General features: G+C 35.0%; 2 protein-coding genes and 1 pseudogene across 3 annotated transcripts; all 3 read right to left on the reverse strand.

Moving 5' to 3' along the window:
* Window positions 1-785: 785 nt before the first annotated feature.
* On the reverse strand, window positions 786-1,634 carry LOC133824463 (uncharacterized). The gene is made up of 3 exons (XM_062257370.1): window positions 1,458-1,634; window positions 1,032-1,200; window positions 786-953 (listed from the first exon to the last, which is right to left on the reverse strand). Exons 1-3 carry the CDS (start codon window positions 1,538-1,540, stop codon window positions 861-863), a joined length of 345 nt encoding a protein of 114 aa, XP_062113354.1. The 5' UTR covers window positions 1,541-1,634; the 3' UTR covers window positions 786-860.
* A 57-nt stretch (window positions 1,635-1,691) lies between these two features.
* On the reverse strand, window positions 1,692-3,167 carry LOC133824343 (uncharacterized). Of its 2 annotated transcripts, XM_062257293.1 has the most exons (3): window positions 2,927-3,167; window positions 2,756-2,861; window positions 1,698-2,048 (listed from the first exon to the last, which is right to left on the reverse strand). In XM_062257293.1, the coding sequence occupies exons 1-3, from the start codon at window positions 3,080-3,082 to the stop codon at window positions 1,930-1,932; spliced, it is 381 nt and encodes a 126-aa protein (XP_062113277.1). In that variant the 5' UTR covers window positions 3,083-3,167; the 3' UTR covers window positions 1,698-1,929. The 2 variants fall into 2 exon arrangements, with proteins under 2 accessions (XP_062113232.1, XP_062113277.1); XM_062257248.1 differs by lacking the exons at window positions 2,756-2,861; window positions 2,927-3,167 and adding an exon at window positions 2,608-2,706 and having other exon boundaries at window positions 1,692-2,048.
* A 921-nt stretch (window positions 3,168-4,088) lies between these two features.
* On the reverse strand, window positions 4,089-12,778 carry LOC133814078 (exonuclease 1-like; annotated as a pseudogene).
* Between the last annotated feature and the right edge of the window lie 8,504 nt (window positions 12,779-21,282).

The following is a 21,282-nucleotide window of genomic DNA, read 5'->3' on the forward strand; positions in this document are numbered from 1 at the left end:
ACAAATAACACAAGTTGCATTTCAATCATAATCAAACATAAAATCATAAAAAGAATAATCTCAATTTTACTAGTGAAACCTCAATGAATGCCAAGCAACAATCATACATCTCAAAAGGCGTAGTTTTGGACGTAAAATCCAGCTTGCATGCAACATGCATACATGGGAAGGTTCTTGGAACACACTTAGAAGTTGGTAGATTTTAATCCTTTTATTTCTTGTTAAACTCATAAGATTAGGAAACAAACATATTTTACCAACTTGATTTATACCATCACTACTACAAAATTGACATGGGACGATGGTTTTAAACTGTCGTATGAACTCTCATACGTCGATTCTAATATCGTCGTCCCATGCAATGTCATGCCATGTAAAGCATAAAACGACAGTTGAAATAAAAGTGTCATCTCCTGTCGTACATGAGATGATGGGTCATATACAAACGTTGTCTCTTGTGGTACATGAGACGACAATTTCTGTGCAAGCGTCATCTACTGTAATAAATGAGACGACAGTTCCTACTAAAGTGTCATCTTCCTGCAGTACATGAGATGACAATTTATGTGCAAGCATCGTCCCCTGCAATACATAAGACGACAAGTTCGTGGAGACCGACGTCCCATGTAGAATATGAGAATTTTTTCATTTCTCTATTTTCAACCACTATATTCATTCATAATTTCCTGTGTAATTACAACATAGTTCAGACATAATCAATAGGCAGACATAATCAATAGAACCCAGTATGTTCCAAATCTAAAAATTACAATATTAAAATATACACTTGGAATAACTATGTAAGTACTAACTAAATACTACAATTAGTATATTTTTTAATTCTAATTTCAAAAGTTACTCTAGCTATGACTCATCCGCTCAAGAAGCTTGGCTGCCCATTCATTTCGAGTTTCATTAATTTCACCAAGTGTATATGTATTCTTTCCACCACACTACAAAACACAAAATAAAAACTAAGTCAGAAATTAAATCCAATAGAATTGTAGTTCAATACTAATAAATAGACTTACATTACTAGTTAGCCATCGCATTGGTGTCTCATTCAAGCAATAGTCATTCATCATCCTTATGATATAAAAGCCGCATTCTACTGACGATGTTTGACGAGGGCAATTGACTATTTTCCACTTGTAATTTTTTTCATTCCTTCCTGTCTTTCGCTTAATGTGTGAAGAGACACTATATATACATCAATATGAAGAGCATATTAATTTTTTATTTCCATATCAAATAACCATATTATATTCTAAAATGAGTTTCAAATGTATTACTTGTTCATAAGGTTCTTCAAATCATTTGGAGGAGAGATAGTAACATGTATGGTCATCTGGATCAATGATCACTAACATCCAGTGACGTCTGCATTTAAACAAAGTTATTAAAATAAACCTCATAAGGTATAAATAAAATTAATATTAAATGAAAAATTTACTTACAAGAAATGATATGGCATTAACCAAGTTTGACCCATTACTGTGTTATTGATACGCTCTGAGATAATTTCAGCCTGATTATCCATATTTGTCCCAATTCTCGATGACCACGATGGCTCAATGAAACCAAAAAAGTGTGATATCTCTCTATCGCATAACTCGAAATATATTATACTACATACATGAAAGTTAATGATATTATAGTTATACTTAAAAAGAAACTAAAATATATAATGTTTATTAATTTAAAATTTACCTGATATAGAATGAAATGCAAGATGCGCCGATTTCTTCCATAAGTCCAAAGTGTACTATATCCTCATGTGAGATATATAAGGTATATTGTTCGCCCATAATATTGGTCTCCATAAGAATGTCAATCATGAATCCTGGTTCTACGTACTTAACTGAACCTAGAAGTATCTTCAAAAACATGGGAAGTCCAGTGGGAACCTTGAAGATAATCGGCGACTTACTAGCCATACTTGATCCTGCCTCTTCTTGAGTAGTGGGAAGATGTTGTGGAGGATGTTTTAGGTCTTGTGTTGGCGGACAAGCTGCTGAAATCCTCTTTCTCTTTAGTCTCTTGGGTTCCTTAACAATTAACATAGAAAAGTTAGAAAGAAAAAAAATCACAAAATACATTCAATTTATTATCAATGCAAATGCCCGTCAAAAATTGATCTCTTCCTTTCATATATACATGTATAAATATATATATATATATATAATATTCTTCATGGAGGGCTATAATTCTTTTAGTTGTAGTAGGTGAGAACAAATGTATTAAAAAATGTAAGAATTTAGGAGTGTGAACATATATGGTTGTACATGGGAGGCATAATGAGAAAGACATTTTGAAAATATCGCAAAAGAGAAGATTCTAACACACTATTTTATTATCTGTCTGCAACAGCACTTGCAATTTATAGGTTGTATTTCAACCAAAACCAATAATGTAAATATATAATTTAAGAGACTAATTAAGTATGCTATGTCAATTCCTTTGGCACATGGCTCCTCACCAGTACCACACCATATATTTCTTTGTCAAAATCCCCATCTATTACACAATTTACTCCCTCTCTCTCCATGAAATTAAACATTTATGGATCTTTCAAGATGAAAATTTTTACAGCACACTAAAAGTTACCTGTTCATGATCATAAGTAATGATCAGATGCGATGGCCAAGCAACATAACTGTTGACCGCATGAACCACAAGATTCATCTCATCCCCAACTAAGACGGGTAGTTTTGCACTCCCATCTAGACATCTACAACAACCACGCGTTAGTTACCAGGTGCTAAACTTTTCCCATGTACATTGCCTTTGGTAGCCACCACCCGTCCAAGAGCCACAACATCACCACCTTGCTCAATGTATAATTTGCACTTAACATCTTTCTGCAATGATGTTATAGTTAGTATAAGTTAAATAATCACTTCTTAAAAAATATAAGAGAATTTACCTTTAGTGGCTCAGGATGAATAGAAGGTGAAGGTGTAGGTGTCTCATACAAAGTACTAGTGTCAACAGGTGCCTCAACTCCTGGAGTAGTGTCCATCAGTACCTCAACTTCTGGAGTAGTGTCAATTGGTGCCTCAACATCTGGAGTAGTGTCCATCGGTGCCTCAACTTCTGGAGCAGTGTCAATTGGGGCCTCAACTTCTATTGTATTGACTCTAGAATGGCTGCAAAAGCTAGAATGGCTATCAAAGTTAGCTTGCATATGTGCCATCTTGGTTGATAATTCTTCGAGCTAGGACATGAACGATTCTTTCAACTTTTCAATTTCTTCCCTATGTCGTATGTTGGATTTTCGTTCGAACTCAATTTGTTTTTTCTGCAAGCCTCTTAGACCCCCCCCCCCCCCAACAGGCTTATGAAAGTAGTCTCTTTGTGTGACACCTCGACTCTGGCCTCGAACTCGACCGGGGTGCTCAGCAGTACCTAACACTTGTGTTAGGATGTCATTTGTTCTGATTTCAATCAGTTTGCCCTCTTTTCTTTGCTCAAGCATGTCTTCCTGTACAAAATTTAATCAATTATATGTTTGTTACTAAAATATAAAACAATTACCAAAAGTCATTTAACATTTTACAACTTACGATGGCCTCTCCCTTGACCTTGTCACGCTCGGTGACATAGTTGCCAGAAGAATCTTTTCTAGCCTCCTTCCAGAGTATAGATCGATCTATTTTCTCTGTTGTGCCCCACTTAGCTTGCTGCATGTAATAGAATTAGGTCAATTTTAACATCAAATGAAGAAAACATAAAATCAGGCATAATACGTTCTATATATGTACTTACTAAATCAGCTTCCAATTCAGTATAGCTATGGCCTGAAGTCCTATGAGGGTATTGTAAATGATTACGCCTTTCTTGTTATAATTTTCTAAAATCTTGAAACTCTTTGGATGTCCTTCTCTTGACAAATTCTTTCCAATGTGTTTCTTCTATATGATAGCTTGGTGGAGGTTTATCGAGACCACGAGGGTTTGCTTCCAAAAGAGATGGGTCATTAAGGTAAGGGACTATAAACTTCTTGTTCAAATTACATTTGAATTGTCTCCACTTATTACCCACTGAGCTAATAATATTTTTTCGCATATTCTCATCTAGGTGGAAAGCTAGCTGCAAATAGTTTAAGAAACTTTGTAAGCAAAAGAAAATATAAACTCATCAATTTATTTCAAAACATAGTAAAATGTCTTACATTGACATCCTTCCATAAGTTGTCCAATATAGATTTAGGAACTTCGCGCCAATTGCCAATGTTAATTGGCACCATACTTTTGGCTTGCATTCCTAAATAACATTGAAGCTCTCTGTTTGGGGTCCCGATCGATTGCCCCTGCTATTGAACCTCAAATGGCGTTTGATTCCTTTAATTTTCTCTGCTATGATCTTCGTCAATCGCACTATGCCTCGTGTCCGCTTATGTGTTTTCTTTTTATCTTCCACGTTCTCTTTATTATTATCCTCCTCCTCGTGGTCAACATTCATGGCACCATAACATTATCATAGTTGTTTTACTCATCCAATTTGTATACCCTATCTTCTTGGCCAAGTCACTATCTTGACCTGGTTACTGCTCAAGTCCCCATAACATGAAGGCCATACTAATCCATTAATCATAAAAAAATTAACTACATTTGGCAGAACCTTTTCAAACACATATAATACAAATTTCCAAATCGGGGTTGAAGATTAGTAATAGCATTTGTTTGTTAGCCACTTATCTTACAGTACAAGTAGGCCACATGCTTCTAAACATCCACTTAATGAAATAAACCAGTTATATTTATGTGCATGAACTGTTTTCCATGATATGAAACATTTCATACTAAAATTACATACACAAACCAGGGAAAAAGGAATAGAAGGATACAGAAGTACTGAGTCAGAAGATTCTTCTGTACAGGAAAATCTAGCTTTTTCTTTACACTTCCAAGATCAAAATTCTTGAGTTTGAAAGTTGTGTTGGCACTAGCAGTCCCCTGTTGGTGAAAGAAAACATAAATGCCACCAGTAAAGATAGAGGACTTTAAGAAGAAAGTGAAAAAGTCAGCCAAACTGTTATGGCATATAAACATAGGAATTAGGAAACTAAAATGACTTATTATTAGTAAAATCTACATATATGGCCTTTCTTTTTGTTTGGTTTCTTTCTGTTACTAGGCTATTTAACATAGGAGAAATTGATATGGTTGCAGTTGCCAGTTAAATGATTAAGAACAAGAAAACGTGTAAATCAATAAGAAATAGCATTCAATTGTGGAGGATGCACTTCTAGATAATGGTAAACTTGAAACTCTTCAACCCCCAAGAAGTAATAAAAGTAAATGCAGAACAATTACCTGAAATGGCATTTTGGTGAATGGATCAAGATCACCTTCAGCTATACCTTTAGCTATATCTTGAGGTATCATTGTATACATAGTTAAGGGATCTCAAGTATTTCACAATTATTAAATAGAAGCAGAAATTTTAACTTGAGAAAAACTATATTAAAAAGGATATGGCCCTAAGAAATCCCCATCATCCTCAATATTCTCAAAAATGTCAGACAAATGAACAATTTTTTCGGTAATTGTATCGTAAACACGTTGATGCTGAAAGGTCAATAGTGCTTTCTTGAATGATTCTTCATAAAGAGGTGGAACCGAAGAAATGATGTATCTTAGGTGCTTTATCACCTGAAATGGACCAATCATTAGCTAGCTATAACATTTATTCAAAGGAGTTAAAGAAAAAGCAATTAAGCACGTGCAAAGGGCAAAAGAACAATATTCTCAGCCTATTTAGTTTTAAGGGATACAAATGTCAAGGTCGTGAATGATAAAACTTCACCTAGTCGTAAGTTGTAAATCATTTTATAAGTGCATGAGCCCTTTTCAGTCCCATTCCTGGTAATGACTGCAGATAGTCACAGCCACTCAAAATGCACATTTCAAAAATCATTTGCTTTGTAAATCCAGAAAAATTCAAATCCTTGTTCTATTGTAGCATGGAATACTGAAACTGAACAGCTTGCCCAAATTTGTCCATTTTAAAAATAATCTGGATATAACAAAGTTTGAAGTATCTGACAAATAAGTATATAGAAGACGGAAAAAAATAATGTTATCTTGACCCCATTGTGTGAGAAAAAAAAATCAGAATAACAAGTTTTCATAACTCACCCTGGGGCATCCAAATGGTATCAAATCTGAGTCCACTGTGATAACAGCATCAACTTGTTTGCTGACTGCCAAGAAGGTCATTAGAGCATCTGCTTCATAAGGAGCCACAACATAACTTATATTCTCCTGCTTTAACACCTTTTACAAGCAACAATGTCAAAAGAAAAGAATTTAAAAATATAAATTTCTCCCATCACTCAGAACAGAGTTCAAATTTCATAATATTAGGTACTTTTGTAGAGGAAATGGTTTCAGTTTCGCAGTAAACTAATTCTTTCTTAAGAAAGGGTCTTCTTCCTAACCTGGATTAACTCATACGCAATTGAAGGTGAAATGTCAATAGCTTTCTGATAGCACTCATAAGCAGCAGAAGAATTTCCATTTGACTCTCATGCTCCATAGCACGGGCAAGATTTTCCTTCCTCCCCCTGCAGTTTTCTTGAGTTAAATCTTAAGCAATGGATCCATACATTGACAAGATAAAAAGGATGTGAAAGAATGACTACCAGCATTGCTCTATAGTGTGGTGAACCAAACCAGTAAAGACATTGTAGAAAGATTCAATAATCTAGCAAGCATAACTAAACCAACAAAGGCAAGAAGTATTCAATAACATAAAGTTTCCGAGAGTTCTTATGTAATACAAATGGGCAAGAAAATTAAATAGCTCAAATAATAAAATAATTAAAAACCTTGAGCTTGTGGCTGCCCCAATATTACAAGATTACAGATTCTTGGTAATGATTTGATTCCAATAAATGAATCATGATCCTGATCTATTTTCATTGGCCCTAATGATACAAAGTATTAGGTGGCACTTATTATAGTAATATGTGTACATACTTGCTGATTTTTAATTGAGAGACTAACAAAATAATTGAAATGCTTGACATAATAGCAATAATTAAGTTAATTAGCTTTACTTGAGTTTCACATGCAAAGGAATTTGCATTAGAAATCAAACTTCAAAAGTCTTTGCTTCAAGTTCTTCACAATATCAATGTCTTTTGTCATGACAAAGAAAGTCAGAACACTAAACCAATTCAAGCAAATATCACATAAAACAACTTTTGTTTTGAAATTTTGGAAAGACAAAGGCAGGAAGAATCCTTTTATCTCAATGGAGGGAACAAAAGAAAGGAAATGGTCATACTATGCATTACCCCACAGAGCTGAGGGCATGGTTCTGACTTTTACTATTCTATGCCATTATGCATAAACTATTATTATGTGCTCATAAATCACATTTATGCATTCTTCATACAAAGCGTGCAACTTTCATTTACTGCCATTCCCAAACGCGTTTTAAACACTTCAAATCTTCCAAAAACATACCCAAACATTCCCCAATCATCAAATCAAAGTTCCCAAGCTTCCCAATACTCCAAAACCCTCAAAACCCAAAGCTCAAACCGACCAAAAACTCAACAATTAACAAAGTCCAATTCTAAGCTTAGAAACTTTAAAAACTTAAAACTTCAAACTTAGATTACCTTCGATTTGGTTGTTTTCCGTCAAATCCTTCGGTTAAGAAGCTTCTAATCTTTCCTAGGATCGCTATGCCTCGACCCTCGCTTGATTCCGACTCCTAGAACTCAAGATTTCCTCAAAAAGGCTCAAACGGTAAAACAGACATCTTTGAGAGAGAACGAGAAGTTTCTAACGTATGTTCTTATCTGTCAAGCTACTTCAAGCTTAAGTAACCTTAAATAAAACCTAGTGCTCGGGGTCCCGAAAACACCCTCGGGGACACTATAGTCAAAACTTCCAGAATTTCACCCTGATCTCAAATATTCCCAATCTATCACCAAATAAACATTCCTATTACCCCAAAATTGACCCCGTTATGATAAAACCGCTAACTCATAATCTAAGATCGTCTCATGCCGCATAGCTCGAATATATCTCCATAATAATTAAATCTCATTCACAAATTACAATATGCACCCAATTTACAAATATGCCCTCAACAGGCCAAATTACCAAAATGCCCTTATAATAATAAATACACCCATATGCATGCATTCACCATCATATAATAATATAATTCACGTAAACATGCATATAATCATTATATATCATATTAAATCAATTATGGCCCTCCCGACCTCCTAATCAAGGTCCTAAACCTTATTAGGAAATTTGGGGCATTACAGTAATTAATTACAAAAAAATATAATTATAAAAGAGCCTATTTCTATAATTAATGTGATCTAAATAATTAATTACTCTTTACATTCATCTAACTTTACTAAAACACTTTTTACATAAAATTGGTTATCTTAAAGGCCTATAAAATACTATTGCCTTTATTATGGTGTGATTTACAAAATTTTAACAAATTTAATACTTAGTAGTTTACATGCAATTGATTTCACCAAAAAACAATTCATATAAATAAATAGGACAATCCTAGATAATCATGTTTCTAAAAGATGCATGATTAGTGAGAAACTGTGTGGGGTTTCATGAATGGCATGTAATTGACTAATGCATGATCATGTTATCAATTAAACATTAATGAATATTTATTTAAATAAATACAATAAATAAATAAACAATAAATGATGAACCAAGTACTAATGGGTATTTCTAATATTTACAACCCTTTGAAAAAATTAGAAATAAAATTGCAATCTTGGCCTATGTAGCTTTCAAGACTCTCCAAGAATGCTTCTCCTCTCCTTTAGGCTTTCTTGCTAATCTTTAGGAACTTTGTTTTGCCAAATTTATTAATTAGAAACAAATTTTCTAATTAATTTATTTAATTAAAACTAACTTTTAATTAAATAACCATTTTGTCATCTATTTAATTTAGTTGAATTTAAATAACTAAAGAATCAAATTCATATAATTATTTAAACTTAAGACATTAAAATATCTTAACCAACTAAAAGATATTTTATTTTCTAATAAAATAAAATAAGATAATTAAACTTTTAAATTCAAATAATTTAAAACTTAATTAAATAAAAGATATTTTATGAAAATTTAGGAATTAGGGTTTTGGGCACCAAAATGGAGCCCTAGGGCTGGCGACATAAGGAGCCAAGGGCTCGGGATGGTCGGTTGGGCGTGCAATGGCTCGGCCAGGGGCTTAGCAGGCGGGTGTGTGCGCGCATGGGCGCTGGGTGCACACTGGGAGCCACGGGGCTACACGCTGGGAGCCGCGGGGCTAGGGTGCGTCTGGCGCGCGGGGTAGTAGGTGGAGGCTTGAGCCTAGCCGTGCTTGAGGGTGAGCAAGGGCTCGGGTTGTGTGCCTCTTAGGTGCATGGCTCGGGTTCCTCTTGTTTTCTTTATGTACAGATTTTTCAATTTAAAATTCAAGAAATAAAATTATAAAAAATCCTATGTCCTTTATGGCTTACACAAGATCTAGAAAAACAATAAAATTTCTAACCCAATAGCACCACATAATTAACGATCCACCATTCAACCATACATTCAAAAAACATATTCATCCATTCAATACATATCAACATACATATAACAAATGCAAGAAACCCACACAATATTTAATATATATATATACTAGGAAGAAGCAACGTGCAATGCACGTTTGCTTAGTTTTAAAGTTGTAAACATTGTCTATAATTTTAATAAAAACTGGTTTATTATTTTTTTAAAATATATATATATATTAGAATGAATTATAGTTCTATAGTATATATAAATATTTATATCAATATTCTCTACATATATGACATCTAAACACAACGTTGATATAAATATATATTTACATGGCTACATGACATATATATATAAAATACAATAATATTTAAAAAGAATTTAATAATTGAAATAAAATTATAATAGAAAAGGTCATAGTGTAGACAATAGTATACATGCATCAACTATTTTTAGTTTCTAATGTATCTCACAATATCCTTTGTTGAATTTGATGAAGAAAAATAGCTTCAATCATTTGATAAAAACAAAGTATATCACACAAATTTATAAGATAAAAAAATGATGTATACCTTTATTATTTTTAAATAAATATAATTTAATTATTTAAATTATCATAAAACATCTTTTAAATATCATATTTTAATTAATTAATTTTTGTTTAAATTTATATTTTTTCTAGTTTTTTAATTTGGCACTCACAACAAAAGATTATTCATTATATGTTTAATATAATATTAAGTTTAAGTTTAATTAAATTTTATTTAAGTTATAAAATATATGGTTTTATTATTTTTTAAATAATTATCATTGTAAAATATCTCAAAAATATCATATTTTAATTTGTTTAATTATTTATTTAATTAATTTTATTTAAGTTTAAGTCATGTTTACAATCTATTGTAATATTCTGTTAAATATAAGAATATTCCATTAAAGTTAACGAAAAAAATAAAAATCCGTTAAAACCAAGAATTTCGGTTATCTACACACTTTTTATATAGAAGAGATATATATGTATAAACTGCTCTGGTACCAATTGTTGGTATTAAATGATCAAATGAAAGGTACGTAGCGGAATATATAGACTCATTTTAATAAATATTAATACCAGCCATAACCATATACACATATAAATATTAAATCACATACAAATAGATCAGGGATTACCTCTTGTAGCCTATCAAGTGTCCTTGAATCTTTTTGTATAAATCAACGATCTTCCTATCTAGTGTTCAGAGATCTCACACCCTGATCTTCCAGACCAATCCTCAAACACACAAGGACGTGTGTGGGCACGTAGGATTTCAAAGGTTGATTTATGTGAATCCCTAGATGTACTCATCACGTGAGATCTAGAGATTTTTGACAGAGAGAAGGTTTAGAATAGTTTTCATGTTTAGAGAAAACTATCGCTTTTTAGAGAGAGAGAGAGAGAGTCTAATTAACCATCATTATCTAAATATCACGTCTATCAGATTTATAAAGATATTTAATCTAATTAAATAATATTTATTTAATTAAAATATAATTCAAATTGAAACTGATTAGATATTTTTATTTAATTATCTATTTAAATCATATTTAAAAAGAATAATTAAATAACTGATTAAACAAATTTATTTGAAATTCAAAATTTAAATCTCAGGGAACCTTGATGCTAGGCGCCACACACTATACTATACAGTGTGTGTCGCCCAACCCTATTAAGGTTGCCCTAATTTTCTCATTTGTTTATTTAATCAACTTTCAAGACAATATATTTATTCCAACATAAATATTAGTTAATTTATCAGTTTTAAATTAAATAAATATCATATTATAAATAAGATATTTATTATTTTCTCTCTTTATATTAATCCAAACAAGAATAATATTAATTTTAACATATAGTTTTTTAAAATACAAACTATATAGTTAAATAATTAATTAATTCACAATTAATCAATTATCCATAATTATCAAATAATTATTTCCTTGCCCTGGAAAATTAATTCTTTGCAATTTACTCATTTCTCTTAACAAATCTTTCTTTTGACATCCTTACCCTTGACAGTGTAGGACAAAGGTGATCTGGGACCATGAAACTATAATGCGAAGCTCTAATAAACCAGATTATTAATTAAACTCTTTAATCTAATAATATTTATTTATTAATTCCATGATTACTCAACTATAAATATGGAATTACACTCTAAGTATTTATTGAATTATATTTTCAGAGTTTTCTCTAGTAGTCAATATATGTAGTTCTCTCCTCCATTATTGGTTCGTTAATTAGAGCTGGTCAAAATTTAACGTTTTGCCCTTCTAATTACCTCTTGATCCTTAAGTACAATTACTTCACTAGTGAATAATTAATCTATAATCTAAGTATAGATTTGAGCTCAATAACTATTTAGTTCCAGAATCAACCTAAAGGGAACCAATATTCAATCTGTTAGGAAAGCATGGATTCCAATATTGTAATTCATGTTCTCAGCCATCCATGATATTAAATCTCAAAAACAAAAGTCATTAGCCTCATTATTCCAAGAGACCTTAACGAGTGAATCAAAAGATCCAATAAACATAAACAGGAGTTCATGAATACTCAGGATTAAGACTAATCTACAAATGATCATCTATTATGAAAAGAATTAAATCTTTACATCAAACGACAAGTTTATAAAAATAATTAATTCTCATCGTTCTTGTCATATGTAATCGCTATTATATACAACACATTTACTAAGATGTCTATCCACATCAGTAATCTGAATCTAGATTACTTGCATCTCGTATGCTTAGCAAACCGTACTAGTAAACATTCATTAAAGATTCTTTACTTTAATATGTTACTGACTATTATATATGATCTTAATTCTAGTATACTAATACAAGATCATATTCTCATGAATGAATAGGGAATTTTTTTTTATATTATTATATAATTAATTCAAACAATAATTATAACATTCAAATATAATCAAATATACTTTTATTTAAAACCAATAAAATATCTTTACATGCTTTTAGGACATTAATCCTAACACAATGTCCCTTCTCTTAAGGTCTGCGTAACTCTTTTGCCTACTCTGAGCGATAAGCATCCGTTGGTGAATTTTCTCAATCGCCTCACTGGCATCCCTAATAGCCTTGGAGCCTGAAATCTGATTCTCCCTAACCTCATCCCAGTGCAAGGGAGATCTACATTTACACCCATAAAGTTTCTCATAAGGAGCCATCTCAATAGTTGACTGATAACTATTGGTATTAGAGAACTCCATCAGGGGTAAGTATCGGGTCCAAGACTCTGAAAAGTCTAAAGAACAACATCTCAACATATCCTCCAAAATTTTAATAGTCCTCTCAGACTGCCCATCGGCCTGGGGTGAAAATTGGTATTGAATTTCAATCTAGTAACCATTGCTTTCTGCAATCCTTTCCAAAAGTTTGATGTAAATACAGACCCTCTGTCAAAGATAATCAACTTTGGTACCCCATGAAGTTTCACGATCTCACTAACATAAAACTTTGCGTACTGGTCTACTGAATAGGTAGTCTTAACTTGCAAGAAATGAGTAGAGTTAGTGAGTCTATACTGTTATCCAGGCAGAGTCATGCTGTTTTGTGGTCCCAGGTAACCCTACAACAAAATCCATTGCTATGTCTTACCACTTCCAGTTTGAGATATAGAGTGGTTGTAGTAGCCTGGCGGGTCTTTGGTGTTCTGCTTTCACTTGCTGACATGTCAGACATCTGGCAACAAACTCAGCAATATCTTTCTTCATTCCGGGCCACCAATACAATGCTTTAAGATCTTGGTACATCTTACTCGACCATGGATGTAAGGAATAAGGCTTTGTATGTGCCTCTTTCATAATACTTATCTTAATCTCATCATTATTACGCACACAGATCATATCCTTGTATCGCAGCAACCCTCCTTTGGACATAGAAAAGTCGGTGCTACCACTTTCTTGTACCAGAGCCTCTTATTTCATTAGGGCTTCATCTATCTTCTTCCCTTCTTAAATCTGTTCTAGTAGGGAGGACCGTAGAGTGAGGTTTACTAGGCCTTCTGCTATCAACTCAATTCCAACACTAATAATCTCCTTATGTAGAGGTGCCTCTATTGTACTCAGAGCTGAGACACTTCCATGTCCTCGCCTACTTAATGCATCAGCCACCACATTATCCTTACGTGGGTTGTATAGAATCTCACAGTCATAATCTTTTACTAGCTCTAACCATCTTCGTTGTCTCATATTCAGATCTTTCTAGGTGAAGAAGTAATTCATACTTTTATGATCAGTGTAAATCTTGCACTTATCTCCATATAAGAGGTGTCTTAATATCTTGAGTGCAAAACTATTGCTGCAAGCTCTAAATCATGGGTAGGATACCTCTGTTCATAATCCTTGAGCTTTCTTGAGGTATAAGCTACTACATTCCCATTTTGCCAATACGCATCCTAAGCCATTTTTGGACCCTACACAATACACCACAAACTTTACCCTTTCACTGGGAATACAAAGGATGTAATGACCCGACTAACTTACAAACCTCGGACCATTAAAAACTACTAAGCTTAACTACTATTTTGGAATACATACATAAAATAATAGAACTTTATTATAAAAATCCAAAATACGAGATCCCATTGTTTTGCATAAAATCATAAAGAAAACAAAACCTTTAATTAATTGTTCAAATACTAAATGCGGAAATAAAACATAAATACATAATTAAAAATACTTCAAACAAAACATCATCCTTGATCTTTCCCATCAGTCCATTCATTCAGTCCTCACCTAATACACATGCCAAAGCTGCCATGAATCCATCCCTCCTTCCAAGCTTATTTTCCTGCTCCATCTAAAATATAAAGGAATGAGCCTAATGCTTAGCAAATCTACTAAAAACATATCATAAATCATAACTTTAAAAACATAAATCATAAAACGTATGACGTATGACGTAAAAATGTAAATCATAAAACATAACTACAATATTAATGGCCATTAACTCATTACCGTAGTCTGTGATAGAAACCATCTAGGTCTTCTTGCTACTATTCGAGGTAGGTTAAATCATAACTATAGTCTACGATAATGATAAAAATCTTGGGATTTGCTTATTTGCTATCTAAGCAACTATATTTCCCAAGAGAATACAACATAAACATATACATATATACATACATACACATAACATGTAAACATAATCATAACACATAAAGTCTAACTTATTTTCCTTACCAAAAACCGGGATATTAGAGACGAGCGGGATTGAAAAATCCTAAAACCAAACAGTAAGATCCATAAGTTTTCTAAAGAAATGGGGATGAAAAGAATATCTAAACCATCAAGATAAGAACTTGCCAAAAAACCTTAAGTTCAAGAAACTCAAACACCTAACCAAAAGCTATTATAACAAGTTAGGATTTTGAAGAAAATGAAAAGAATAGGAGAAACTATAATGAACTATCCCTCAATACCGAAATATCACTCTATCGTACTTCCCAAGTGTTTAGAAAAGCTTAGATTGGAAAGCTTTTAACCCCCAAACCCTAGTGTTCTCTCTAGAATGAACTTAGCAGCTTGGAGGCTATGAAGAATACTTGAATGATGATGCAAATGGATGAGTGAAAGGTCCTATTTATAGAGTTCAAGGAGTGAAACTAACTCCTTTTAAAATAAATAAATAATTGAGTAAAATTTGAATTTTTGTTCAACAGATGCCCAGAACTTGGTCAAAAACGTTCAAGAGCAAGTCCAAATTGTTGAGGGCTGTTTCTAACTCGGATTCCACAAATTTTCAAAAATGCCAAAGGGAGCCAATATATCGCCCCCTATATGCGATATATCGCCTGACCCTGTATCCCGAGCCTTCGTGGTTTCGTTCGTGTGAAGACAACATGTTTTCCGTATCACCCATAGGCGATATATTGACCCCTATAGCTACAATATATCGACATACGTTGATATATCAAACACGTTTTTGCACACTTTCAGCACACTTGAATTTGTTTAAAACCACATTGACTGAGTAAAACGTAATCCTAACAGTTGAGGGAAGGTTCTAGACTTCCTAAGTTTATCCTTTATTAAATTATTCAGCTAAAATCCTTAAATCATTAATAAACATGCATGTGACAAGTGTCACGTTCTTAATTATTCTATCTAAACCTTATGTTATAATAAATATCATTTCTAGGACCAGCTATATTAATCAAACCTTATGTTAAAATTAATATTTCTAAACTATAGGCTAAACTTATAAAATCCATAAATATCTCTATGAGTTTCCAACTAAATCCCGGCTTGAACCAATAACCATGAAAACTAAAATACTACAGCACAAGCTACTACTATCTAGCTAAGTAAAATTCCGGGATGCTACAATTCTCCCCTACTTAAAAGAATTTCGTCCCCAAAATTTATTGACCAAACAATTCCGGATACTGTGCTTGGATGTCTTCCTCCAACTCCCATGTTGCCTCCCGTTCTGGACTATTACTTCATAAGACCTTGACTATTGGAATACTTAGACTGTAATTTCTTCATCCCCTTCTCTAGGATGCTAACCGGTCGTTCCTCGTAACTCAGGTATTTCTGAAGTGCTAACGTATCATACTTCAGAACGTGGGATGTGTCAAACACATATCTACGTAGCATCAAGATGTGAAACACATTGTGGCTATCTGCTAGAGCTGGTGGTAGGGCTAATCTATATGCTACTGGTCCCACCTTGTCCAATATCTCAAAAAGACCTATAAATCGGGGACTAAGTTTGCCTTTCTTCCCAAACCGCTTCACTCATTTCATAGGAGATGTTCTTAAAAAGACTTGATCTCTAACTTTGAATTCCACATCTCGCCGCTTGGCATCCGCATAACTCTTTTGTCAACTCTAAGCAATGAGCATACACTTTCTAATCAGTTCCACTACATTTTTAGCCTCTCTAACTGCATCAGGTCCAGGAAGTTGTCTTTCTCCTTCCTTGTCCCAATGTAACGGCGATCGACACTTCCTTCCATAACGTAACTCATAGGGTGCCATATCGATCGTTGCATGGTAGCTACTACTGTAGGAGAACTCTATAAGTGGGAAATACTTACTCCACGATCCTCCAAAATCTAGAACACAAGCATGCAACATATCTTCTAAAATATGTATTGTACGCTCAGATGGTCTGTCAGTCTAAGGATGAAATGTTGTACTAAGACTTAGCTTGGTACCCATGGCTTGCTGCAAGCTTCCCCAAAATCTCGATGTAAACACCGATCCTCGGATACTATGGTCTTAGGGATTCCATGCAGCCATATAATTTCTTGAACATAGATGTCTGCGTACTAGTCCGCAGTGTACGTAGTCTTGACAGGCAGGAAGTGTGCTGACTTTGTGAGTCTATCTATCACAACCCAAGCTGAGTCGTATTTCTTATTCGTTCGTGGTAATCTTGTCACGAAGTCCATGGCTATGTCTTCCCACTTCCATTCCAAAATACTAAGCGGTCGCAATAAGCTTGTAGGTCGCTGATGTTCTGCCTTTACTTACTGGCATATAACGCATTTGGACACATATTTTGCTACGTCTTTCTTCATTCCCAGCCACCAATATAGTACCTTAAGGTCATGAGGCATCTTGGTCGATCCCGGGTGAACTGAGTATGGAGTAGTGTAACGCCCTGGTTACCTCAGAACAGTTACGGTGAACCGGAAATTTGACCCGCTACCCGAGTCCTTTGGCTAAAAACGTGCTCTAAATGTGATTAACAGGTTAAGGTGAAAAATCAATAAAAGGGAAGGATAGTTTATATTATAAATTGCTCTGCAGAGCTAATCAAAACATTTACAAGTTGTTCTCAGTACAAAATGGTCAATACTATCTCAAATTTACAATCCCGCCGACCTAAGCAGCAAAATAGGGTAAGCCCCCTAGTTCCTCTGAGAACTCCTTGGTCATGGTGGTCAAGCGGCCGCATATGTACACATCACCACCTAAGCTCTCCACTCAAGGCTGGGTGAGCTTTTCTTTCCCTTTACCTGCACCACATAGCACCCATGAGCCAAGGCCCAGCAAGAAAACACAATATAGCATGATATAATATCAACAATGATTGTAATAATCATCCAGGACTATCAGTCCAAAACGGATAGGTGACAGTCACAAAAGTGGGTACAGCCCCCTCTAGCCATGTGACGATAGGATCACCAGGGCTTATCTGATAAGTGAGCCTTTCATAAGTTTGACCAAGATAGGTGTATGGTGAATAGTCACCAACATAACCCTCCTCATGACCATAGAGTCATAACCCTGGAACATCGTTCCCTAGCCACGTGACAACAGTCACCGGGGCCTCATGCCTGGCTCTGAGTAACTAGTCTTAGACTAGCCAAGCGCTTATAAGTTCATCGACCTTAGGGTCGGTCCAGTGCTAATTCCTTAGAGCCATTCAGCACTGATATCGATTAGATCTAATCTTCATTCGGCCCTGCGTTCAGGATGCTCATGTCGTTTCTGACTCTTAGGTCAGTGTCCCTAACTAGTCAGTGCCATATACAGGTAATCAACATTCACTAGAATTTAATATGCAATCCATGTCCACATTATCAATCAACATGCCTCTATAGCAAATACGCATGTCATATATACACAGGGTACAGTTTTCTTACCTCAGGTTCGAGCGAGAAATATAATAAGGACGACCCCTGAGAACGATCGATCTTTTAGTTCCTTAGCGGTTACCTAATCACAACCAATTATAACCTCCATTAATGAGAATCCATAATAATAGGGTCTTAACATAAGCACCACTCTCGGGACCTCGAAACATGCCCACACGGTGAGTAGATTCGATCTCGGGTCTTAAGGATTGAAACCCCAAGTCAAAAACCCTTAAAAACACTCAAAATGGGACTTTGAAGGAACAGGGTAGCACTACAACGCTCAACCCTCAGCATGCCCAAAAGCCTCCTGAGGAGCGCTGTAGCGCCCTAGGGTGGGCACTATAGCGCTACCTCCATACCAAAACTCCCCTGAACCGACCTTCTTCATCTCCTTCGATTCCAACCTGATTCCCAAGCTTCCAAATCCCATTCTTAATACCAAATGAACCCAAAAACCATCCTAACACATCACAAGCATAGGAACCCTAGCCAAAACTCCCAAAAAAACCAAGTACTCACCCTAGAAATCTCAGCTGCAAAACAAAACCAAAACAGGGCAAACCAGAGAATTCTATGATTAGAAACTTACCCAAAGCTCAGCTTATGATGCTCTTCAATGGAGGAACACACTCCCAAACTCCCAAGGCTTGCTTCCCAAGCTCAAATCCTTAAGAACGGTTCAAAAATTACAAAGAAAACTGAAGGAGAAGATGGTATGGGAAGGCTCTCGAAATTGCTCTGTTTTTTTCTACCTCCTTTCAGCAAACAATGGTTTTATCTATCCTAGGGGTGAAATGACCATTTTACCCCTAGGTCAATTTAAGATTTCTAAAGGCTCCCAAGGGCAAAAATTGGTATTTTCCTCCTATCTCATTAATCATAATTAACGCTCTCCAATTCCCGCTATTCTCAATAATCTCAAACACCAATAATTCACATCCCGTTACCCTTTAATTCCCGATAATGCTCTAATCATTAAAATCATCCTGAAATTCAACTCGAGCCCCGAACTTAAACCTGTTGTGACTAAACCGCTAATCAATAATCCAAGATCATCTTATGCCGAATAGCTTGAACAAACCCACATTATAATGTGGTCTCAACATATATCACCGACATGCATACAAATATACAATTATACCCTCAACGGGCCAAATTACCGTCACACCCCTGTAATTAAAAACGTGGACCCACATGCATGCATTTAACATCATATTATAATATAATTCACATATACATGCACAATATCATTTAATGGCATAATTAAACAAGTATGGCCCTTCCGGCCTACTAATCCCGCCATTAAACCACATCGGAGAATTCGGGGCATTACAAGTAGTGTGTGCCTCTTCTAAAATCTTCATCTTAATCCCAAAGTCATTCGCCATGGACACCCAGCCTTTATATCTCAAGAATCCCTGTCCTGATATAGAGAAATCCATAGTCTTGCATTCTTTGACTGCAACTATATGCAATACTAACGTGTCATCATGCCCTTGCCTGATCCGTATATCATCTAGTAAACTCGGCTGGATTGACAAGTTAGTCAGTTGACCAATGAATAGTTCTATTCTAGCATTAATTAGATCTTGATGTAGAGGCTTTTCTATTTCGGATAATGCTACCAGATTTTCGTAACTCTTTCGACTTAATGCATCTGCAACTACATTTTCATTTCCTGGGTGGTATAAGATTTCACAATCATAATTCTTTACTAGTTTCAACCACCTGCACTGCCTCGTGTTGAGCTTCTACTGCATGAAGAAATATTTTAAACTCTTTTGGTCCGTATAAATCTCACACTGTTCTCCATAAAGATAGTGGCGCCAGATTTTCAATGCGAAGACAACCGCTGCCAACTCCATATCGTGTGTTGGATTGTGTTGCTCGTATTCCTTCAGCTGCCTTGAGGCGTAGGCTATCACCTTGTCATTTTGCATCAGCACACATTCCAAACCTTGCTTGGACACATCACAATATACTACAAACTTATCGTTTGGTGTCGGTACGCATAGTACTGGTGCTGAGCATAATTTATCTTTGAGCAATTGGCAGCTCTCTTGACATCTATCCATCCAGTTGAACTTTTGCTGTTTCCGGGTCAAGTTGGTAAGCGGAGTGGCTGTCTTAGAAAATCCTTCTACAAATCTCCGGTAATAGCTTGCTAGCTTGAGAAAACTTCTAACTTCTGACACATTCTTAGGTCTTGGCCAATCTTTCACAGCCTCTACCTTAGTTGGGTCTACTGCGACTCCATCCTTAGATACTATATGGTCGAGGAACGCCACTTGCGATAGCCAAAATTCACATTTCTTGAACTTGGCATAAAGTTGATGCTCCTTTAGTCGCAGAATGGTCAATCTTAAATGTTCCTTGTGCTCGACTTCGTCCTTGGAGTACACCAAAATATCGTCAATGAACACTATGACGAATTTGTCTAAGTAATCCTTGAAGACCCGATTCATTAAGTCCATAAATGTGACTAGAGTGTTAGTAAGACCAAATAATATAACTAAAAACTCGTAATGTCCGTATCGAGTCTTAAAAGCTGTCTTTGGTATATCCTCTTCCCTTACCTTGAGCTGGTGATAACCAGACCGTAGATCAATCTTTGAAAATACAGTCGCTCCTTGGAGTTGATCAAACAAGTCGTTGATCCAGGGTAGCGGGTATTTGTTCTTAATTGCCAACTATTTCAGCTCGCGGTAATCGATACACATTCACATGCTTCCATCCTTCTTCTTCACAAATAGAATTGGTGCTCCCCATAGCGAATGGCTCGATCTGATGAAACCCAAGTCTAAGAGTTCTTGTAACTGCATTTTCAACTCCTTGAGTTCGGTAGGTGCCATCCGGTATGGTGCATTTGAGATTGGCTCGGTTCCCGGTACTAGTTCGATTGTGAAGTCAATTTCCCGAGTAAGGGGTAACCCTGGTAAGTCGTCAGGAAATATCTTTGGAAATTCCTTTATAATGCGAACGTCTCCAACCTTTAATAGTGTTTCTTATGCCACATCCGTAATGCTTGTTAAGAATGCCTGACATCCTTTCTCTATCATCTTATGAGCTTTGAGA

This window comes from Humulus lupulus, chromosome 1, assembly GCF_963169125.1.
Source record: "Humulus lupulus chromosome 1, drHumLupu1.1, whole genome shotgun sequence".
In the NCBI taxonomy this organism is placed as follows: Eukaryota; Viridiplantae; Streptophyta; class Magnoliopsida; order Rosales; family Cannabaceae; genus Humulus; species Humulus lupulus.

Bases quoted from the DNA above. Each gene is read 5' to 3' on its own strand.
- LOC133824463 (XM_062257370.1), bottom strand. From the start codon at position 1,540: ATGGATAATCAGGCTGAAATTATCTCAGAGCGTATCAATAACACAGTA. The intron at 1,201-1,457 runs GTAAGTAAATTT...ATGTATATATAG, and splicing joins TTAATGCCATATCATTTCTT to TGTCTCTTCACACATTAAGC. The intron at 954-1,031 runs GTAAGTCTATTT...TGTGTTTTGTAG, and splicing joins TGCGATGGCTAACTAGTAAT to TGTGGTGGAAAGAATACATA.
- LOC133824343 (XM_062257248.1), bottom strand. From the start codon at position 2,685: ATGAATCTTGTGGTTCATGCGGTCAACAGTTATGTTGCTTGGCCATCG. The intron at 2,049-2,607 runs GTAACTTTTAGT...TTAATTGTTAAG, and splicing joins TTACTTATGATCATGAACAG to GAACCCAAGAGACTAAAGAG.